Source organism: Lemur catta, chromosome 15 (assembly GCF_020740605.2).
Source record: "Lemur catta isolate mLemCat1 chromosome 15, mLemCat1.pri, whole genome shotgun sequence".
In the NCBI taxonomy this organism is placed as follows: Eukaryota; Metazoa; Chordata; class Mammalia; order Primates; family Lemuridae; genus Lemur; species Lemur catta.
In genome coordinates, this window is record NC_059142.1 from 54,413,625 (window position 1) to 54,433,483 (window position 19,859).

Here is a 19,859-nt window from a genome sequence, read left to right on the forward strand (position 1 = left end):
TTGGGGGCGGGGTCCAAAGGGCCCTCCCGGAAGCAAGTGCGAGGCCCCAGCTTGTCCACAAGTCGGGCAGGGAGGAGGCGGCTATTACTGGGCTCCCAGGAAGCCAGGCCTGTGTCACGGAGGATACTGAAGGCCAGGCAGGACGCTTGAAAATCAACACAGGGTGAAAGGAGGACGGAGGAAGCTTTCTGAGCCGGGCCCCACGGTGCGAATGGCATGTAAGAATGATGCACTGTCATGGACTGCGTTGAACTTGAGGACCAGGTCTCACCAGGGCAGGGCGTGGCACCGTCACTGCTGTGACAACAACACGTGAAAGCGAGGCCCGTCCACTTAAACATGTCAGAGCACGCATGCCAGCTCTGTCTGGTCTAGGAGTGCACGTTTCTCCAAGGTAGGAATCACGCTCACCTTACTGCACGTAGTGACAGTGCCACATGGGACCACCCCCCGGAGAAGCCTGTGACGGCCGCGGCACCTGCACAGGTGGGCGACGGTCCCTACCTGGGAGGCCGTGCTCTGCAGCTTCATCAGCCCGTTCTCCAGACGCTCGATTTTGGCAACCAGCTCCGCCCTCTTCTTGGCCAGCAGGTTCTGGTACAGTTTGATCTGCTCCAGGAAGGTTTTGGGTGTGGTGTAGTTGTAGCGCCTCTCGGTGGCCAGGTACACCTTGGACATCTCGTTGACGGTGGTGTGCACATAGGCCATGAAGAGGCTGATGGAAGCCTTGACTTCTGGCTACAAAGGTGAGACGACCCGGTCATCCCCAGAACCCCCTCCTGCATGACCCCTTCCCTGCCAGGGGCCCAGGGCACGGGGAGGCTGCTGCCGGCCACAGGGAGGCAGCGAGGTGGGCCTTCCCAGGCTTGCCCGGAACCTGGATGAGCTGTTCTGAGGCCTGTCGACCTCGGCCTTTGACTGTCAACAGGCTTGGGAGCCCCAGTGCCTGCCCGGCTGTCGTGGCTTCGTGCACCAAAGGGTCTAGCTCAGTGCGGGGGACACAGCCGAGCTTCTCGTCACCATCCGTCTGGTGCACACAGATGCACGCGTGTGCACGTACACACTCACACTTGCACACCTGGGAGAGCACAGGGCTGGGAACATTGTCATACTCGGCAATTCAGCCAACTTTTACTGTGCGTTTCCCATGTCGGGTCCTGGGACTTAGTACCTCTTTTCCAGCCCTCCTGGGCACTGGGTGTTTTGCCCCAGAAATTGTCCAAGCAATATTAATTTTAATTCAGGATACTTTGGAAACTAATTAATCCACCCACCACACACACTTCAGCACGCCCACAGCGGCCCCCGCTGCTAGGAAGCTGCTGGAAGCACAAACCCGTGCCCAGAGGGCCCCTCTGAACGGCAGGGCGACCGGGAACGGCCCATCTCATAAGCGAACGCTCTGCCGACAAGCAGGCTCTTTTTCCCATCTTTAAAAACTAGGGAAAAAAGCTAATTTTGAGCATATTCTATCCTACTGTGTAACGGGACGTGCATTCAGGGTAGGTGAGACGTGGCGATGCGCGTGGCGAGCGTGGGCTGCCCGGCACTTGCCCCGACGCGGTCAGAGCGGGGCAGGGGCTGATGCTCATTTCCAGGTGGGCAATTAGCCCCCTCTGAACGTGGCACCAGCTGCAGGAGGAGGTCAGACTTGTCACGCCCCCGAGAAGGGCCAGGCAGAGTCGCCTTAGAGCCCGAGGCTGTGCGCCTGTATACACCTGTCACGGTGAAAAGACCGTCCAGTCCATGCCGGACCTGGGCCAGTCTGTCAGGCCATTTGTTGTCAACCCTCCTGAACAGGCCTGGGGGGCCTCGGCCGCGCAGGGCAGGGGGTGCTCAGTGGAGACCCCCTCCCATGGCACAGCGTGGCAGCGCTGTGAAACAGAAACAACAGCCTGTCTTAGTTCACCATTTTGATACTTTGTTTGTCATGAGTTTTGTTAGCATTAATTTTGATTTTTAAAAGTATTGCATTAAAACATCACTTCTCATGATTCCTGGGGTTTTTGGTGCCCCCTTAACTGTGGCACCCAAAGCAGCTGCCCCACTCGGCTCTCCCTAGTCTCAGGGTCCTCATCCCCAAGCGGCCGGTCGCTGCCCCTGACCTCTGGGCTCGCGAGCTCCAGCGGACGCGGCCTTGGAAACTCACCTGAATTCCCTCGGTTTCCTGCAGGAAGCGAGCGCTGACGGACACCAGGGCATCTTCCGGCCACTCGTGGAACCAGTTGATGGCCGTGCAGTTGACCACCGCGGGGAACTTCCTCGCTCGCACGCGCAGGACGGAGCCCACGGGGGAGAAGCACAGAATCACCTGGTGTGGGACACGGACGGGCGGTCACTGGGGATGGCGTGCGGAGCCACATCGGTCATGAGAAAGCTCCCCTGGGAGTGGCCTGCTCTGCGGGGCTCCATCTCTGAACGTCTGAGGGGCTCCCCCTGACTCTGGGCTGGAAGAGCGGGCCTTGTGTGGCCGTGGACATGCGCTCACCTGACCTCACGCCCTCACCAGGGCTGTGAGGGTGCGGAGGTGGGGGGAGCCCCAATCCCTCCTGAAGTGGCCCCTGCCTCTTCCCACAGGCTGGGCGAGGGAAGGAGTGGGGAATGGGCATCCGCATGGGGCAGGCGAGGCCCAAGGACGGAGAGTCTTTTCTGGGTTCCACAGGAATTGCCCCCAGAGACACGGAGCCTCCTCCAAGCCCCAAAGCAGCAGCTAATTCCCAGACAGCCTGGGGACTCCCTGCGACCCCAGCTGGAGAAGGTGCTGCCCCGGGGTCTCTCTTGCTGGACTGGGACCACCTTTCTCTTGGAGCCTCAGCCTCCCGCCCTGTCCTTGCTCTCTGGTCCCTTCTCATGGTACAGTGGGTGGTTCACTGCAAGTGGCCATTGACGGGGACAGCTCGGTGCTCAGCTGACTGCAGCTCTCACTGGAGATGTGAGGGCGCCAGGACAGTCCGGTGCTGGCAGGACGGCGCTCCAGAAGAGCCGGGAGCAGGCAGCACCCGTCAGGGGACACCTTTAGCCCCTAAAATAACATTCGCTGTTTGGACTGTGCAACCCAGAGTGGGGGGACAGAGACATCTTCTTTGTTTGACTCCAGCCAGGGAACAGTGATGAGCAGCAGGTGCCTGGGGGGCTCTGGGGTGGCCCCCTCTCTCCAGGGGCAGTGCCAGCACACCATGGCAGCCACCCTCACTCAGCTCTGGACAGGCTGGAACCTACGGACCCCAGGTGCCCTCATCTTACTAGGGCAGTTCAGCCGACTGTCCCTACTGGGAACACTGGGGTCAAGGTGCACTCACTGGCCACGGGTGGGGAGGAGGCGTTAACACTAACATACTAATGTTAACATATTAATACACTCGGCCTCTGTACCTGAGGGTTCCACATCTGTAGATTCCGCCAACTACAGAATGAAAATATTCAGGGAAAACGACAACCCAAAATAACAACAATAAAAAATAATACAAATAAAAACTACAGTATAACAACTATCCACATAGCACTGACATTGTCTCAGGTATTATAAGTAAGCTAAGGTTTAAAGCATACGGGAGGGTGTGCACGGGCTGTACGCAAACACTGTGCCATTCTGGATCAGGGGCTGGAGCACCTGCAGGTTTCGGTGTCCAAAGGGTCCTGGAGCCGACCCTGCCCACCCACGGACACTGGGGACAACCGTAAGACACTTGAGCCCCTCGGCGTCTCTAACGGCCCAGGTGAAATAACCTCCAGGCTGCGGTTTGTCAGGCAGCCCCTCCCCCGCCGGCTTTCCCTGTCCGGGGAGGAGCAGTCCCCCGGCCCCACACGGAGTAAAGACCTGGGCCCCGTGGGCAGCGGGTGCCACGCTGGGCTCCTGGGACCCCGCCGCCAGAGCCCTACCTTGAGCTGCCGGCGCACTTTCTCAATGAAGAATTTCCAACATGCTTCCCGGGTGTCGGTCAGGCCGAGGGACTTGACCAGCGGCCGCATGGAGGAGATGATGTTCTCCAGCTCATCGTCCGAGAACAGCCCGGGGATCTCCCCTGAGGCCAACAGGTCGTTGATCAGCACCAGAAACTGCTCCTCGGCCACCTGGGAGTCCGTCATCAGGAACACGGAGGGCACGTTCTTCACGGCAGACTTTATGTACTGAGCGGCGAGGTCCACCTGGGCGAACAAGGACACGCTCAGGGGCTTGGCGAGAAGACGCTGGCTTGGAGGCGGCCCCCGAGACCACCCGGCGTGGACACCGGGGCTCAGCCTTGTGAGAAACGCGCAGGGTCCGCGGGAGGAGACCTGAGACCCTGAGTGGAGCACAGCCAAGAGGACAGCCCAGGTGTCCCCGAGGGAGGGACACTCAAAACGTGGCCCGTGCACACGGTGGAATATCACTCGGCCTTAGAAAGGAGGAGATGCTGACACGTGCCACACCGTGGGTGACCCTTGGAGACATTACGCCAGGAGGAAAGAAGCCGGTCACAAAAGCACAAGTATTGCACAATTCCTCTCCTACGAGGTCCCCAGAGTAGTCAAATTCACAGGGACGGAAGGTGCCAGGGTCTGGGGCACGGGGAGTGGGGCTTGTTCCGTGGGGACAGAGTTTCAGTTGGGGAAGATGAGAACGTTCCGGAGATGGATGGAAGTGATGGTGGCACAGCAGTGTGGATGTGCTGAGTGCCACTGACCTGCCATTAAACATGGTGAAATGGTAAATTTTATGTTATGTGTATTTTACTGCACACACAAAAAAGGAAAAAAAAAACACTCTCAAATGGAAACCTCAAGAGAGGCCCTGAGTGGACCCAGCACAGGCTCGGGTCGGGAGTCCCAGCCCGCGAAGACATGAGTCCTCGGAGCCATTGGCTCACGCAGCAAAGCTCCTTCACGCTCCCAGTAGGGTCTAAAGAAGTGACTGGACAAAATGGTCTTAGAGTAATTTTGGAAGAAAAAAATGGAGTAAACCCCCCCCCCAAATCACAGAGCAGTATGAGCAACTGCTATTTTTGGGAAACATGCCGGTTTACGTGTGTATACACGCTAAGAAAAGTCTGCCAGGGTCCCCCGAGTATTAACGTGAATTTCCAGGGTTTCGGCGATTTGCCTGTCTATAGTATCTAATCTTTAAAATAAGACCTGTGAGCTTCTGTACTTATTTAAAAGGCTTTAAAAAATGTTTGCTATAGACACCCCGAATGGCATAGGTCCACCCTCCGGAAGCAAGGCCGAGTCCCTGAAGTCCCTGTGTTTGGAGAGAAACATCACCAAGGTCCCTCTTTTGGAGTTGACCAGGGTCCAAAGCAAGACTCAGAGCTGGTATTTTTTGATAAGCTGTAAAAGCCAGGACAGCTCTGCCTGGGAGAGCACAGGCCCCAGGTGCAGTGACGCGAGTCTAACCCCGCCTTGCTCCACGGAGGCAGCAAGGACAGCCTGGCTTCTCCAGCAGGTCAGAGGGCAGCAGCCGGCAGCGGGGCCCCCACTTACGGCCTACACGCAGCCGGCAGAACTGGGCAGGGCTTCCCTCCCGCGGGCCGGAACGATGCCACAGAAAAGCAAGGTTGGGCTGTGAACCGGGTCAGCCTGCGGAGCCAGGGGTCCTGCCCGGGGAGAGCCCGGCTCATTGCCGCAGATCCGCGTTGGGGCAACAGGCCCTGGGCAGGCCGTGGCCCACAAGGCGAGGGACGGACCTAAGTGGCTCCACTTGAGGAAAAGTGCCCTTGCTGGGCCCTGCCTACCCTCCTCCCTGGCCTCCCTTTTGCTCTGACCCCCGGCTCTCCCCAAGGAGAACTTGCTCCAGCCAGGACCACGGGGCCTCTTCTCAGCTGCGTCCTGCCTGGGACCCCTGCAGCCCTGACATGTGGCCAACCCCACTGCCTTGGAGCCTGGTCCCACCTGACTGTTGCACGTGGAGCAGCCCTGGCCCTGCCCTCCTGGCCCTGCACAACTGGCCGCTGGCTGCCCGGGGTTCTGGCAGCCTCTGCCTCGCCCTCCCCACCACTCCCTGGCACAGCCTCCTCCACGGCCACCCTGTTCCTGCACTTCTGGACCCCACGTGTCTGGCTGTGCATTGGCCATCTCCTCCAGGGGTCCCCTGCCACCCGCCACGTGGCTGAGAGCCCATGGCTGCTGCTGACGGCTCAGCCGCATGGAGGGCAACTGTCACCTGTATTGAGGTGTGGCTGGGGACTGGCATTAATGGGGTCACATGTCCCTGTTCTTTGGCTACAAAACATTCAGTAGCAGTTCTCCTGGCTGTAGCCACTGTCACTGCGGACAGAGAGGGAGGAATATGGAGCCAAGATTTGGAGGGGGTACGAGGGTGTGGGTCGGGGTGTGAGGCTGGCCTCTCGCTGTGACACCTTTATGAGCACAACAACAGCACATAACCGTTCGGCGACCGGCTGCCCTGGTGAGACAGGGACTGCCAGTCCTGTTTATCTCTGCCCGCAGTTCCGAATCCACAGAAGCTACTTAATAAACCACAACCAAGGACTGGCTCGAAGCTGCTTCACAATGGGGTGGGGGGATGGGGATGAATCTCCAGGGCCCGCACCTGGGAGCAAAACAATCCCGAGACGGAAGCCCACGGTCGGACCTCACATGGGGGGTCAGGGACAAACCCTCACGAGGAGACAGAGCAGGGAAAAGGGCGCGACTGTGAACACAGCCCAGTGCGACTCACTCAGTGCAAACTAGGCAATGCCAGAGCGAAGGACACCAAGCGGACGTGGGGCAGTCGGCGTGGACGGACCCCGCGGGATAACCCGAGAACCGCGAGCCAGCCCTCCGCTGCCGCGGGTCAGAAGGCGGCCGGGGAGCACCCCTCTCAGGCCGACCTTGCCCTCAACGCTAGGATTTAGCAGAGTCTGCCAGTCCCTCTGCATGGAGAGCAGAACCCACTGGGGAAGTCGAGAACAGTGACAGCCAGAAGCAGAGGCTGTCCCAGAGGTGGGCTGTCCCTAGCACAGTCTGCGCGGCCCCTCCCAAGGCCTCTGCCAGCCGACCCCACCCCTGCACCCAGGGGGCTGAGCTCCGACAGGGCTCCAGATCTGCCTGAAAAAGCCACCTGGCCAGCAACTGCCTCCCGCGGGGCCGTGTGCTGCGGGACAGTCCGCTGAGGGCTGCCCCCGGGCCTGGCATCATCCCAGCCCCACAGCACCAACAGAGACAGGACTGTGTAGCGTGGTCCAATCACTTCAGGGCTAATCTCAAGCACCGCGATGATTTGTTTTGGGCTAATAGTGTTTGACTAGCACACAGTTCCCTGGGAGAGCAAATTTTCAGGAATAAGAAATCAATAAAAAGCCTCAGAAGCATGTCTTGGGCATGGGAGACCTGCCTGCCTAATGTTTATTTAATTAACTCAAAATGCAGCTGTCCGGAATCTCGGGCATGCACTAGACACCTGGGAATGGCTCTGAGGTCTTTCATCAGGAGAGGGGACAATTCAGTGTCCAGTGACCCAGGGCGGGAATCTAGTCCCTTTGCCTTCATGACCCGTGTTGACTTTCTGGACTCAAAGCCATCGAGTAATCGATACACACCCATTTCCCCTGAGCCACTGGGCACGCGCACTGGCCCAAAGGTGCTCTGGCCTCCACTTTCTCAGATAAAACCCTTTAGATGCTTTTCAGTTTTCACCTCTGAGGAGGCCAAGGTGCAACTTTCTTCAGCCGTCCCCAGTCCGGGTTCACCCAACGCCAGCCGCCTCCACCGTGCCGCCTAAGTTCGACTCCAACAAGATCAAAGTCATGTACCTGAGGGGCACTAGTGACAAAGTCAGTGCCACGTCTGCCCTGGCCCCCAAGATCGGCCCCCTGGGTCTGTCTCCAGAAAAGTTTGTGATGACATCGCCAAGGCAACCAGTGACTGGAAGGGTCTGAGGATTACAGTGAAACTGACTACTCAGAACTGACAGGCCCAGACCGAAGCGGCACCTTCTGCCTCTGCCCTGATCATCACAGCCCTCAAGGAGCCACCGAGAGACAGAAACAGAAAAACATTAAACACATGGAAATACCACTTTTGATGAGATTGTCAACATTGCCAGACAGATGCAGCTCCAATCTTTATCCAGAGAACTCTCTGGAACCATTAAGGAGATCCCGGGGACTGCCCTGTCTGTGGGCTGCAATGTCGATGGCTGCCACCCTCGTGACACCATAGATGACACTGACAGTGGTGCAGGGGATGCCCACTGTCGGTGACATTCAGATTCCTTGTGCTGCTGGGCTTCATCTTGGGACGGGGGGGGGGGGCACTTTTCTCCACCTCCCCTCCCCGGAGGGCAGCTCGCGGAACACTGGCCTCTCACCTTGAGGTCGGGGATCCCGTATCCCTTCTTGAGGGTGATCTGAAACACGTCCATGGCGCTGATGTACGCCGCCAGGCGCGACAGGCTCTGCTTGCCGCTGCCGCCCACGCCCACCAGCAGGGCGTTCCCCCGGGGAGACTCCAGGATGCGGTTAATCCTGCAGGTGTGGGCCACCGCGTCCTCAAACAGCACCTGCGGAGACCGGAGAGGGGCTCGACCTCAGGCACACGGAGTCTCCTCCGTCCACAGCACAGACTCTCGGCACGCCAGGGGGTGGTGTGAGTCATGCAGCTCCGGAGAACGCCACGCAGATGTTTATGATGAGACGGGAGAGGGCACCTATGTCAGGTCCCTTGTCCTTGCTGTCGGCTCGAGCACACTCACCAAATTCATGACTGCGTTGACTTCGTTGTAACTATCTAGGACGTCTACCAGTAGCTTGTTCAGGTGAGCCATGTTGGTTACAGGGAAGTATTTGGGATCACCGATCCCCTGAGTGAAGTGGCTGAAGATATTGGGTTTGGCAAATAAGAGTTCCTCACCAAGATCCTAGAACCAAAAGATGATACTTCTGTCACCACTGTGACTACAGTACCTCGCCAAGGTGGCCTAAGAGGTCCCCAGGATGCCAGGCCAAGTCTCCAGGGGCCCAAGCCACTGGGCAAAATGCTCTGGTGGAATGGTTCAGTCCCCACCATGCCAGGAATATCGCCCAAAGAAACGATTCCACCAAGGACACGCCCGAGTCACCCCCAAGGCTCACTGAACTGGCTAAGCCGGGCCTTTCTCCCCCAGTGGACAGGGGGAGCTCATCACACCCCGATCCACTGAGGGGTCCACGCCTCTCACTCATCCACGGCCACGTAACGGAGTCCTTGCGTGGAACCTAACGTGGATCTCCCCACCCAGCAGAGGGTCCTTCCCGGGGGGTGGCAGTTATCACTGGCCCCAGACATTCTGCCCTCTAGGCGCCTTTCTGGGCTCAGGGGAGGGATCTGGTGTCTTGACTTACATCAAAGAATTTCTTGACGGAAGCCATGGTGACTCTGCGCAACGTGTCCTGGTCCTTTTCATCAACCATCTTGTCACCATACACTCGTTCAGCTTCGTGCAGCCAAAGGCGGGCAAGGTCCAGTGGGAACTTCAGAATCTCCGCCGTGGAGAATAAGAGTCCCTGCCCCAAGCACAGGACGGTCAGCATCCGCAGCGGTTACCAAGGCCGCCAGTGCCGCACACGGGTGAGATGAGGAAGTGGTCACTTCCCCTGGGAGTGATCTGTTAAGCTGCTGGCACAACATTTACTCAGGGCCAGGAAGACACTGAGCACTGAGTCGTGCAATCCAGGGCGTGTGTCTGTGTCTGAGAGACAGGAGGGGTTTCCTCGCAAGGCAGGGCTAAGGGCTGCATCCTCTAATGGGACGAACAATGGGGAAGGGACAAGGGAGGCTTATTTGGGTCCAGTCCTGGCGTGGCCATTTACTGACAGGTGCTCACTGAGGTCTCCTTTGCCGGGCACTCTCTGGGCCCTGGGACACAGGGATGCCTCTGTGGTGTTTACAGTCTGGTGGAAGATGTAGCCAAGTACACAGAACAGCAAGGCAACTACACATAGGCTTGTGCTGTGAGTCACACGCACAGGGCAGTGCGACAGCGTGTGTGACGAGGAGGGGCCTCTGTGAGGGCATGGCGTTTGAGCTGACACTTAACGTGGGAGGAATGACAACCTCTCGGAGCCTCAGATTCCCCTCTGCAAACCGGAGATGTGAGTGCCAACCTAATGTGTCATTTGGAGGAGAAAATGGGCATGTGAGGGACTGAACCCAATCCCTGACTCGGAATAAGCAGGCAAGAAATGAGAGGAAATGTGACTACCAACATCACTGTCACCATCACCACAGCAGCACCATCTCCACCGTCATCACCATCTCCACCGTCACCGTCACCACCACCATCTCCACCGTCACCACCACCATCTCCACTATCACCGTCACCACCACCATCTCCACCGTCACCATCACCACCATCTCCACCGTCACCACCACCATCTCCACCGTCACCGTCACCACCATCTCCACTGTCACTATCATCACCACCATCATCTCCACCGTCACCACCACCATCTCCACCGTCACCATCACCATCTCCACCGTCACCACCACCATCTCCACTGTCACCGTCACCACCACCATCTCCACCACCATCTCCACCGTCACTACCATCACCACCACCATCTCTACCGTCACCACCACCATCTCCACTGTCACCACCACCATCTCCACTGTCACTACCATCACGACCACCATCTCTACCGTCACCACCATCTCTACCGTCACCACCATCTCTACCGTCACCACCATCTCCACCGTCACCACCACCATCTCCACCGTCACCACCATCTCCACTGTCGCCGTCACCACCAGCAGCCCACGGGAGAGCGTGACAGGAGAAGAGCACCTGTGGGTCGGGGACTTGGCCATGAGTGGGCCTGGCGCAGGGCTGGACGAGCGGTACCTGGAAGATGTTGGAGAGGTCCCTGAGGTTGAAGATGTAATGAAACTTAACGGCTGTGGGCAGGAACATTGCCGCGACTTTCTGATGCAAGGCTGTTACAGGAAAAAGGCACATCGATTCTTACGTACTCCTAATGGCCCCAGGAAGTGCAGAGCTTAAGTTTCTAAAGCAAATGGACTACGAAATGGTGACGATTTCAGTAAGAAATCTGCACGGCTCTTTGAGGGGGGAGCGTGCTGCTCTACCCTAAGTCATTTCTGTGAACCGAATCTCCTACCCTCTACCTCCCCGAAGCGATTGCATTTCATGGTATCTCCTGTTGAAACACAGCCTTGTTAAAAAATATTGATTTAAAAGTATAAATAAAATATTTACCAGGGAAACTATGACGCCCCATCCGCCCCATAATGCAGGAGGTTTTACCGACGGGAGCGGGACGCGCCGGCTCACCCAGGGCCGCGGCCACCAGCTGGCCGCTCATCCTCTGGACCACCATGGAGACGGAGCGGAAGGCCAGGTGCTGCGCCAGGATGGTGTTGTAGATGGTCGTGAGGGCCTCCTGGCCGGGGAAGCTCACGGCAAACACGCAGAAGTGGCGCTGCCCCGGAACAACCAGACTTCGGTCAGGCCGTCCCACCTTCTCGGGAGAGCAGACCCCGACCCTGCCTCACTGTCTAATGTCTTTCGGGCATTGTCGAAGGCGCAGCCTTCCTCCTGTGCCTGGCGTGTGGCAAAGTCGCCTTAAATACCAGTCACGTGTGAAACGGCCAGTTTACTTCACGCTCTCAAGAAAAATTCTGGCCGAGGCAAGAGCGGCTGAGGGCACAGGCCTGGGTCGTGTCCGGGTCCCCACACGCTTGGACAGTTCGGAAGGAAGGTCTGCGTGGGTAGGGCTGCAGGCGCCATACAAGACGCCCTGTTAAATGTGAATTTCAGATAAGTAACAAACACATTATTTTTTATTATAAGTGTGTTGAAAATATCGCACGGAAGACACCTATACTAAAAAAGTATTTGTTGTTCATCTGAAATTCCGATTTAACTGGGTGTCTGCACTTTTATTTGCTGAATCTGGCAGCCCCGTGGGGTCACGAGGAAGGCTGGCCGGCCTCTCATCCTCCCCGCCTCCTGGAATTTCCGGACACATTCTGAAAGGTTAAGGAGTTTTCCAGAGAGCGTCAACCTGCAGCCCTAACATCCCAAACCGACGCTTTTTATCCTCATTTGCCAAACGCAGGCCTCAGGCCCACGGCGCTGACTGAGGGGGCTCCGGTCTCCGCTCACCTGCAGTCTGGGGTCGATGGTGAAGGATCCGGCAGTGGGGTTCATGCAGGCCACATACTGACAGTTGTGCACGTCTTTCAACGTCAGCTTCTGTCTGTCGTACCTGCACGGGGAGACCAGCGCTAACACTGCGCCGCTGGCCTGAAGGAGCCACCCCCGGCCTCCACCTTGCTCCCTAGAACACTTTGCATGTGCTTACAACAAAACCTCAATAAGTATCAATTATTGGTGATTAATTCATGCTCTCAAGAAAAATTTTGAAATGGGAGGCAGTACGATGGCCCAGAGTGCAGGCCTGGGTTTACACTCCCGCTCTGCCAGGGGTGGCGCCGGGGCTTGGGGCCTGGGAGGGGAGCAGTGGGTCGCTGGGAGGGGTAAATGGGTTCATACATGAACAAGCATTTGGAAGGGTGCCTGAAACACAGTAAGAACGCAATAACCCTTTACCATCACCATTATCGGTATAATTACTGATGGCTGTTATTGTTAAATAGTCTGAATAATTTCCATGACGTCAGGACACTGATCCAACTGCCAGGGGCCCAGACGAGTCTAAAGGCCATGAAGAGTCTGTGCATCTCCTTGTGCACTCGCGACCTTTGGGGTTTTTTTCCCTATTATGCACTTTTTGTGTTGGGAGTTGCTGCCCCTTGTTGATTTATAGGAATTTTTTTGTGTATTCCAGACATTAGTCCACTGTTAAACATTGCCAATGTTTTCTCCCATCCTATTAACTATTATATTTGTCCGTGGTGTCTCTTGAGCAAAATTCCTCTATTTGGATGTAGATCCCAGGAATCAATTCTTTGCCTTCCCGTTTATGCTTTGACGCTTTTGTTTGAGAAGTGTTTCCCGCCCGCACCTGCTCGGGTCATGGAGATCCCTCCCCCAGGTTCTGTCCACGTCACAGCTCACCTTTTGCCGGTGGGTCCGTACCCCACGCAGGGCCCTGCGTGATGCTTCCTCCACGAGGGAGGCTCTTCCCAACGCCACACCCACTACCAGGTCCGCCCTGCCCTGGGGCCGTGGGGACAGCTCTGTCTGACGTACTAGACGGAGCTGTTGAAAACTCAGATCTGACTATGCCACCCTCTTGAAGATTTTTCGGGGTAAACTCACGGGGAGGTGTGGACCCGGGGCTGTAGCTTAACGACTTAGAGGACCCTCTTCATGGGAAAGAGTGCAAAAATCTGAGCAAACTTTTCAAGAGTGTATGGGCCTGTGAAGCCATTTTGGGGGCGTGGAAGGGGCCTGCGTGAGTGAGGGTCCGGGCTCGGGCCCCAGGGGCTCCACGGCCAATCCCTGCAGATGGGGACGTGGTCGGCCGTGGTCCTTTCGCCGAAACTCCCTCTCCTGTCTCGGTACCCTAGAATTCCCCACCCCACTCTGCTTTCAGTTCATCCGAAATCATGTCCAACTGGTGGCTTTGTCACCTCCCCAGGGAGCCATCCCTAACACCGTATACTTGGTGGCTGTCCCTGCTGGGTTCCTACAGCCCATAAGCTCTGGGAGTTAGTGCCATTCAGTGGGGAAAAGGCAAGTGATAGAGCTGGACACATTTGGACTTGAAACCCAGCTCCTCCACTTGCTAGGGCTCTGACCTCGAGCAGGCAACTCCACCCCTGTCCTCTGTCTCTTGGCCATGAGGGCAGCAGGCTCCTTGACCCCACAGACTGATTGCTGGGGTTCTTTTGGTCTCAGAACTCTCAGATTTGGCCCGGGCTACTTATTCTAAAGAGGCAACTGAACTGAATGTTCTCATCTTTCTAAAGTGCTGACCTAAACATGACACCTTCAGCTTCCTGGTGCCACTGGGGGAGAGTCTGCACTCTGTCCAGCTGCCCAGAGGTCCTGGGGGCCTGGCTGCAGCTGCCCTGGGCACCCTCTCCCTCCAGCTACACCGACCTCATCTGGTTCCTGCACATGCCACGTTCCCTCCTGCCACGGGGCCTTTGCACATGGCGTTCTCTGCTTGGGATGCTGCTCAGGGCCACTGCCCACTCAGCCTCCAGCTTCTGCTGCATGAGGCCGCCCCGGGGGCAGCTCTGACCCGGGCAGACAGTGGGGCGGGGTGGGGTGGGGCGGGGCTCCCCTGTGACTGCACTGGGAGGTTTCCTCAGAGCTCCTCCTTCACTCTGTAACTGCCCCTTAGTGGGAGGGGGACCTGTGTGTCCCCGTCTGTGGGGTCCTAGGCCACAGCCACCAGCATGTTCGTGGAATGGGCAATGGGATGAGACTCTGATACATGTCTCTCCCCTGCCTTGGCCCTGTTCACGGCCCCCTGCCCCACCCCTGCCCTCACAGCCCATCGTCCTACAGCTGCTTTCCTGCCCCACAGCCCCGCCCCAAGGTCCCCCACCTTGCCCTGGCCCCACCCCCCAGCCCAGGGGCCACCCGCGCCAGCCTCACCAGTGCCCGTGGTCCATGTGCTGCCGGATGAGGGTGTGTGGGGCCACCGTCCCGTACTTGTCCACCTCGGGCATGTTCATGTCGTCGATGAAATAGATTAGCTTCTTGGTGCCCGGCGGCCCGTAGTTCCTCCCCGATTTCTTCTCTAGTGGCTTCTCCAGCACACCTGGAGGGGCAGAGGGGCAGAGGGGTGGAGGGGTGGAGGGGCGGAGGGGCGGAGGGGTGGAGGGGCAGAGGGGAAGCCGCGCCCTGCTGTCCTGAGCCCGCTGGGAGGAAAGGACCCAGGCCCAGGTATGCCTGGACAGTGGCGGCTCAGGGCTAGGGCGCAGGTGCCCTGCAGCCCATTGGCCCTCGGGCCCCTCAGATGGGTCGAGATGCTCCCTGTGGGCCCTGCCCCCTCCACTGGCCCCAATGGCACCCCCCATCATCAACGTCCCCTGAAGGAGGGGTCGGGCTGTGGCCCAGGTGTTCCCCCTCCGCGGGCAGGGGGACAGTGGGGCGGGGAGCGGGGGTCGCACCCTGCAGCATGGCGGAGGTGGTGTAGAAGTTGAAGGGCAGGGCCTGCACCAGGTACTCGTCGGTGCTCAGGCTCTCCAGCTTGTCCCCCATCAGCACCGACTTGCCCGTCCCCGCGTTCCCCACCAGCATCACCGGCCAGGACTTCGCCATGAGCAAGTCCATGAAGTAGCGGATGCGGATGGTTTCCGTGGTGTGGACCAAAGAGGCCTGGGCGGGGAGGGGCAGAGGAGCTGTGACCCTCAGCTGGTCCCTCCCCCACGGCCGGCGAGCAGACCTCAGCGGTCTGAGTCCCGCGCTTTGCTGAAAAGCTCCCACTGTCGCGATCATTCGCATGTGGACATCCGCCCAGTGTGTGGGGCTGGTACCCCGAGTCCTGCTCCTAAGTCACCAGTCTGTGGCCGCCGCCACCTCCGGGGAGTTACCTGCAGCGGGATATCCGGGTCCAGCTCGAAGTTGGGGACTTTATCTGTCCAGGGCAGGAACTTCTTCGTGTCAGGGTCGATGTAGTAATCGAAAACCGTCCCCTGTGAGGGGAACTTGATGGTTTTGAATTCGTTGATCCACCACTTGCTGAACTCGACGCGATAATCGATGAGCTGTTGAAGAACAGAAACAAAAACCAGGGCCAGCTAGGAGGGAGGCCAAGAGACCTCGTGCGGGCACAGGTCCCCGCCACGCTGTCACCTGGTCCTGGAACATGGCCCCGCCGAAGGCCCAGAAGCAGGCGAACACGAAGTAGAGCTCGTACAGCTCCTTGGGGGAGTCGGGCGGCGCGTTGCGCTCGGTGAGCAGGCACTCCAGCAGGTACAGGATCATCTGGATGACCGTGATCTCGGGCACCGGCGTGATCTTCTTGAACCCGAAGCGCAGCTTGTCCAGGCAGGTGGGCAGGTACTTGTCGAACAGGATCATCAGGTTGGCCTTTTCGGACTGCACCTTGCGCCTCTCGATCCAGCTGCTCACCACCCTGGGGGCCGGGACGGAGGCGCCATGACGGAGACTGCTGCTTGGGCCACTCTCCGCCCCCTGCACGTGGTTCCGGTGGGGCAGCCACAGGGGCGGGGCTGTGACTCAGGCTCCCTCTGCTGTGGGTCCCAGGGCACAGCGGGGCCAGCTGCAGCCCCAGGAGCGTCTGATGAGGATGCTGGGGCGGGGGGGGACGCGGGGCACGTGTGCTCTTTCTCTGGGGCTGCAGCCGTGGGTGTGCCAGGAGCCACTTTGCTACCACCTGGGACACATTTGTCCTCCAGTGAAGACAATACTGGGAGCTGGGGGACAGGAGGGGAATAGGAGAGGAGAAAGATTCATGACAGCCAGGGGTGGAAAGAGGTTGGGGATGGGAAGGATGGAGAATGGAGAGACCAGGCTGGGAGTGGGGACATTTCCTCACATCCCCTGGACTCCCAGATCCAGCTGTGCCTGATGCACCCCCCGCCTCGGTGACTTGAGATGATGGAAATTTTTTACAGCTTCAGTTAGAGTTGAATTTGTCACGTTCAGTGGAAGAGTCCAAACCAATACAACAGGCAGCCCTTGAGGAGCCGCGTTGGGCTGTCTGGCACACGGCTGCCTCTGGGGGTCGTGTAGAGGTGGCCGGCCACAGCGGTGAGGGACATGGACTCTGGAGTCCGAGTCCCGGGTTTCTCAGCGGTAGACAGGGTGGCGATTACGTCACCCCCGTTTCAAAGGGCTGCACGGACTGGTATGTTTAAAGCTCACAGAAGGAAGCCCGGTCCAGGGTCAGTGCCAAGTAAGCGTCTGCTAAAAGCGTAAACAGAGCCCGGCTCCCTGGAGGGTCAGCGAGCTCAGTGTGTGCGTCATTTCCAGGACGCCTGAGGCGTCGGCAAGAAGCTCGCGTTACCAAACGCGGCCAACACACGGCCTCTCCGTGAGTGCGCGTGTCCCGCGAGCTCCGTTCCTCCCTGCACCTCTCTCGGAACGGAGACTCGAGAGCGAGAACCTGTGCCCGTGGCACCCGGGCTGCCCAGCGTGGCAGAGCAAACCTTCACGCAACCCGTGTCTCTGAGCAAAGCATGGTGTCCCCGTGCCTAGCACTGTTAGAACTGAGTTCCAGGTGCAGCTGGTCTTCAGAAGAGGGGACCGGTTTGCATAGCCACACAGAGGCTGCTGCTTTCGCCTGCGAGTTTGGCGTTTGGGTAGAATTTCCGGTGTTGCTGTGGTGGGAGCCGTTTAGCATATGAGCACGCTGGCTTTGATCTGCGGCACCAGCCCAGAGAGACACGTTCCTGTGAGGCAGGTCAGCTTTGTCACCCCTGGTCCGGGCGGCGTCCTGCCCTGTCCCCCGAGGTGGTGGGGTACGTCCAGCCTTGAGTCCCTGCTGCCCTGCTTCGTGTCCCCTCCTCTCCTCCAGCAAAACCCGGGGCTCCTCCTGCTTCCTGTCGGTCACTCTGGGAGCACCAGTTCCTGCCACTGCCCACGACGGCCTAGCTTCCAGCTCCCTTCTGCTCCCGAGGGGTGTCCCCCAAGTGCCCCACGTCCTGTCTTCTTCCTGTCTCCCTGCGTCTCAGCAGCTCCTGCACACGCTCTGTCTCCGTTCCCTTGCCCTGTCTCTTGCCCACCCTGAATACTCACCAATGAGGTGTCGTGGTGGACTGGTGGCCCCACAAAAGACATGTCCACCTGGAGCCTTATTTGGAGAAAGGGCCTTTGCAGACATGACCACATTCGGGATCTCAGGATGAGATCGTCCTGGGTTAGGGTGGCCCCAGGGCCAGTGACCAGCGTCCTTACAAGAGGTAAACGTGGACAGACACACACAGAAGGCGGCCACATGCAGAGATGGGAGTGATTGGTCTACAGGACAAGGAACGCCAGGGGCTTGCCGGAGCCTCCGGAAGGTGGAAAGAGAGGCCTGGCCCAGAGTCTCCCTCGAAGATTCCAGAGGGAACCAGCCCTGCTGACGCCTGATCCTGGACCTCTGACCTCAAGAACTGAGAGAGGATAAACTGCTGCTGTCTGAAGCTGCCCGGGCTGCGCCTTTGCTACGGCCGCCTTGGGACACTGGTGCCCAAGGACTGCCGGAGAAGCAGCACAGCAGTGCTGGGCCTCAGCAGCTCCCAGCGCCCTGGGGTCAGGCCAGCTCTGGTCCTGTCCTCGCAGGGAACATTCTTCGCGGGATCCTCTCAAACCCTGGCCACGCCATGCCGCCTGCCTCCCAGCAGACACCTCACCTCCCGGTGCAGACAGCTAAGACGCACATTTGGAACTCTGGAAACTTCTTTTTCTCTGCCTACAAGTTTGTGTGTGCCTGGAAACAGCCATGCCTGATCTCCACACCCAGACATCATTCTCATCTTGACAAACCTTCATTCCTCTTGCTCCAGGTCCACCCTCCGGCGCTTGAACGGGGGACTTGTTTCCAGAGATGGCCTCGCGGTAGCACCTCTGGCTGGGTCCTCCTCGCTAATGGGGGCTCCTGCTACCCCAGCACGCCATGACGCTTTCCTCTAGAGCGATTGAGGAGCTCCCCACTGCCACATCCAGCGGAAAGTCTCTGTCCTTGGCATCCTTGAGTCTGGACGTGATCCAACGAGCCTCCTCCCTCCTGAAGTCCCCCCTCCTGGTGTCTGTGACGGCGTCTCCGGGGCTTCCCCTCTGCCTTGGAAGCCTCCCTGTGTTCCTCATCTCCCAACAGCTCTGGTCTTTCTCAGAAAGCCAACTCCCGTCCCTCCCAGCATGGAATGCCCGGGGCCGGACACAGGGCAGGTGCGCGGGGGACGTGCTGCTCGGAGGGAGGAATGAATGAGCCACGGTGACGGTTCTCCGGAGCCTGCCCTCTGGGATTTCCACTCGGGCCGAGGCAGGATGTTTGCTCCAAGCTGTCATTTATTTCTGCGTCCCCAGAAAATCCCTTACTCTGCCCGTTGCTAGCCATGTGTCCAAGCAGGAAAATCTGCCTCCAGAGTCGAGTCTTCATTTTCTCCAGCTTTTGAGCGTTTCTTAAGCCCACCCCATCCTCTCCCAAGCCCAGTGGCACCCATGGTCCACTGGCTTTACGGAGTGTCCTCTTCACATCATGCCCCCTGTGCCTGGCCCTGCGGGGTGGCCCAGCTTCAGTCCCCTTCCGGCCAAGAACACCCTAACCCTCCACGCAGGAGCACCCACCGCCGGTCCCGGGAGCCTGTTGTCCGCTGCCGCCCCCGCGCCATCACCGCGGGTTCTCGCCTGCAATGCGCCCCCAGCTCTTGTCCACCTAGAAAGCCCCCTGTCAGGTGGCAGCCCAGACTCCAACCCTCTGGGAAGACTCCCTGCCTCCGTGGGGACTGGGACCCGCCCTCCCTCGCCAGCCCTTGTCATTCCCGCACTTCCTGAAAACTTGTTTCCCCAGTGGCAGTTCCGCGGAGCCGCTGCGTGCTCACACTGCTCGCTCACACGGCTCTCGCTTCCTCGCTGTGACCCCGGTGCCTGGTGAGGCCCCGCACGTGGCATTTAGTATGCGAATGAGCGAGTGAGTGAACGATTTCGTGTGCAACCCTGAAACAGGCCCCCAGCCTCGCCTCCCTCTGGCACGGTTTGGAACAGGAAAACCAAAAGCCCACTCACGGGTTCCACCCGAGGTCCGCCGGGTTGATGTAGAGGATGCCGGCCCTGGAGACGGTGGCCGGGGTGGCCGTCCTCAGGTGGCTGATCTCAAACACCAGCCTCATGGTGCGGTTCAAGGGGATTCGCTCGTTGCTGGCCAGGGTGAGGACCTAGGAGGGAGACAGCGAGCCGTGAGGCCACGTCACCTGACGGGGTTCCAAGGTCATCGCTTGGAGCAAATCTCCAAGCAGGGAGGAAGGACTCGGCAACCCCGCACAGTCCCCTGATGACAGCCCGCCTTTAC

The 19,859-nt window shown here is 58.7% G+C and overlaps 2 protein-coding genes and 1 pseudogene across 3 annotated transcripts in view; 2 read left to right on the forward strand and 1 right to left on the reverse strand.

Moving 5' to 3' along the window:
* Positions 1-4,652, forward strand: part of PGS1 (phosphatidylglycerophosphate synthase 1) — a 71,577-nt gene extending 66,925 nt beyond the window's left edge. Inside the window, exon 10 of the mRNA XM_045525706.1 lies at positions 2,174-4,652. The gene's annotated coding sequence lies outside the window, so the exon portion shown is untranslated. The remainder of the gene's footprint in view (positions 1-2,173) is intronic.
* The window catches only part of DNAH17 (dynein axonemal heavy chain 17), a 101,571-nt gene that overhangs the window by 25,976 nt on the left and 55,736 nt on the right, over positions 1-19,859 (reverse strand). Inside the window, exons 43-56 of one of the 2 annotated variants that reach the window (XM_045525703.1) lie at positions 19,577-19,725; positions 15,698-15,980; positions 15,436-15,609; positions 15,013-15,220; positions 14,495-14,660; positions 12,086-12,188; positions 11,252-11,399; positions 10,802-10,893; positions 9,303-9,464; positions 8,675-8,839; positions 8,291-8,482; positions 3,880-4,146; positions 2,150-2,311; positions 505-738 (exon numbers count right to left, since the gene is read on the reverse strand). In XM_045525703.1, the coding sequence (XP_045381659.1) occupies positions 505-738; positions 2,150-2,311; positions 3,880-4,146; positions 8,291-8,482; positions 8,675-8,839; positions 9,303-9,464; positions 10,802-10,893; positions 11,252-11,399; positions 12,086-12,188; positions 14,495-14,660; positions 15,013-15,220; positions 15,436-15,609; positions 15,698-15,980; positions 19,577-19,725 (2,505 nt within the window). Of the gene's footprint in view, positions 1-504; positions 739-2,149; positions 2,312-3,879; positions 4,147-8,290; positions 8,483-8,674; positions 8,840-9,302; positions 9,465-10,801; positions 10,894-11,251; positions 11,400-12,085; positions 12,189-14,494; positions 14,661-15,012; positions 15,221-15,435; positions 15,610-15,697; positions 15,981-17,605; positions 17,711-19,576; positions 19,726-19,859 lie in introns of those variants that run through there. The other variant, XM_045525702.1, reaches the window with a different exon arrangement.
* LOC123620174 lies at positions 7,469-8,183 on the forward strand (annotated as a pseudogene).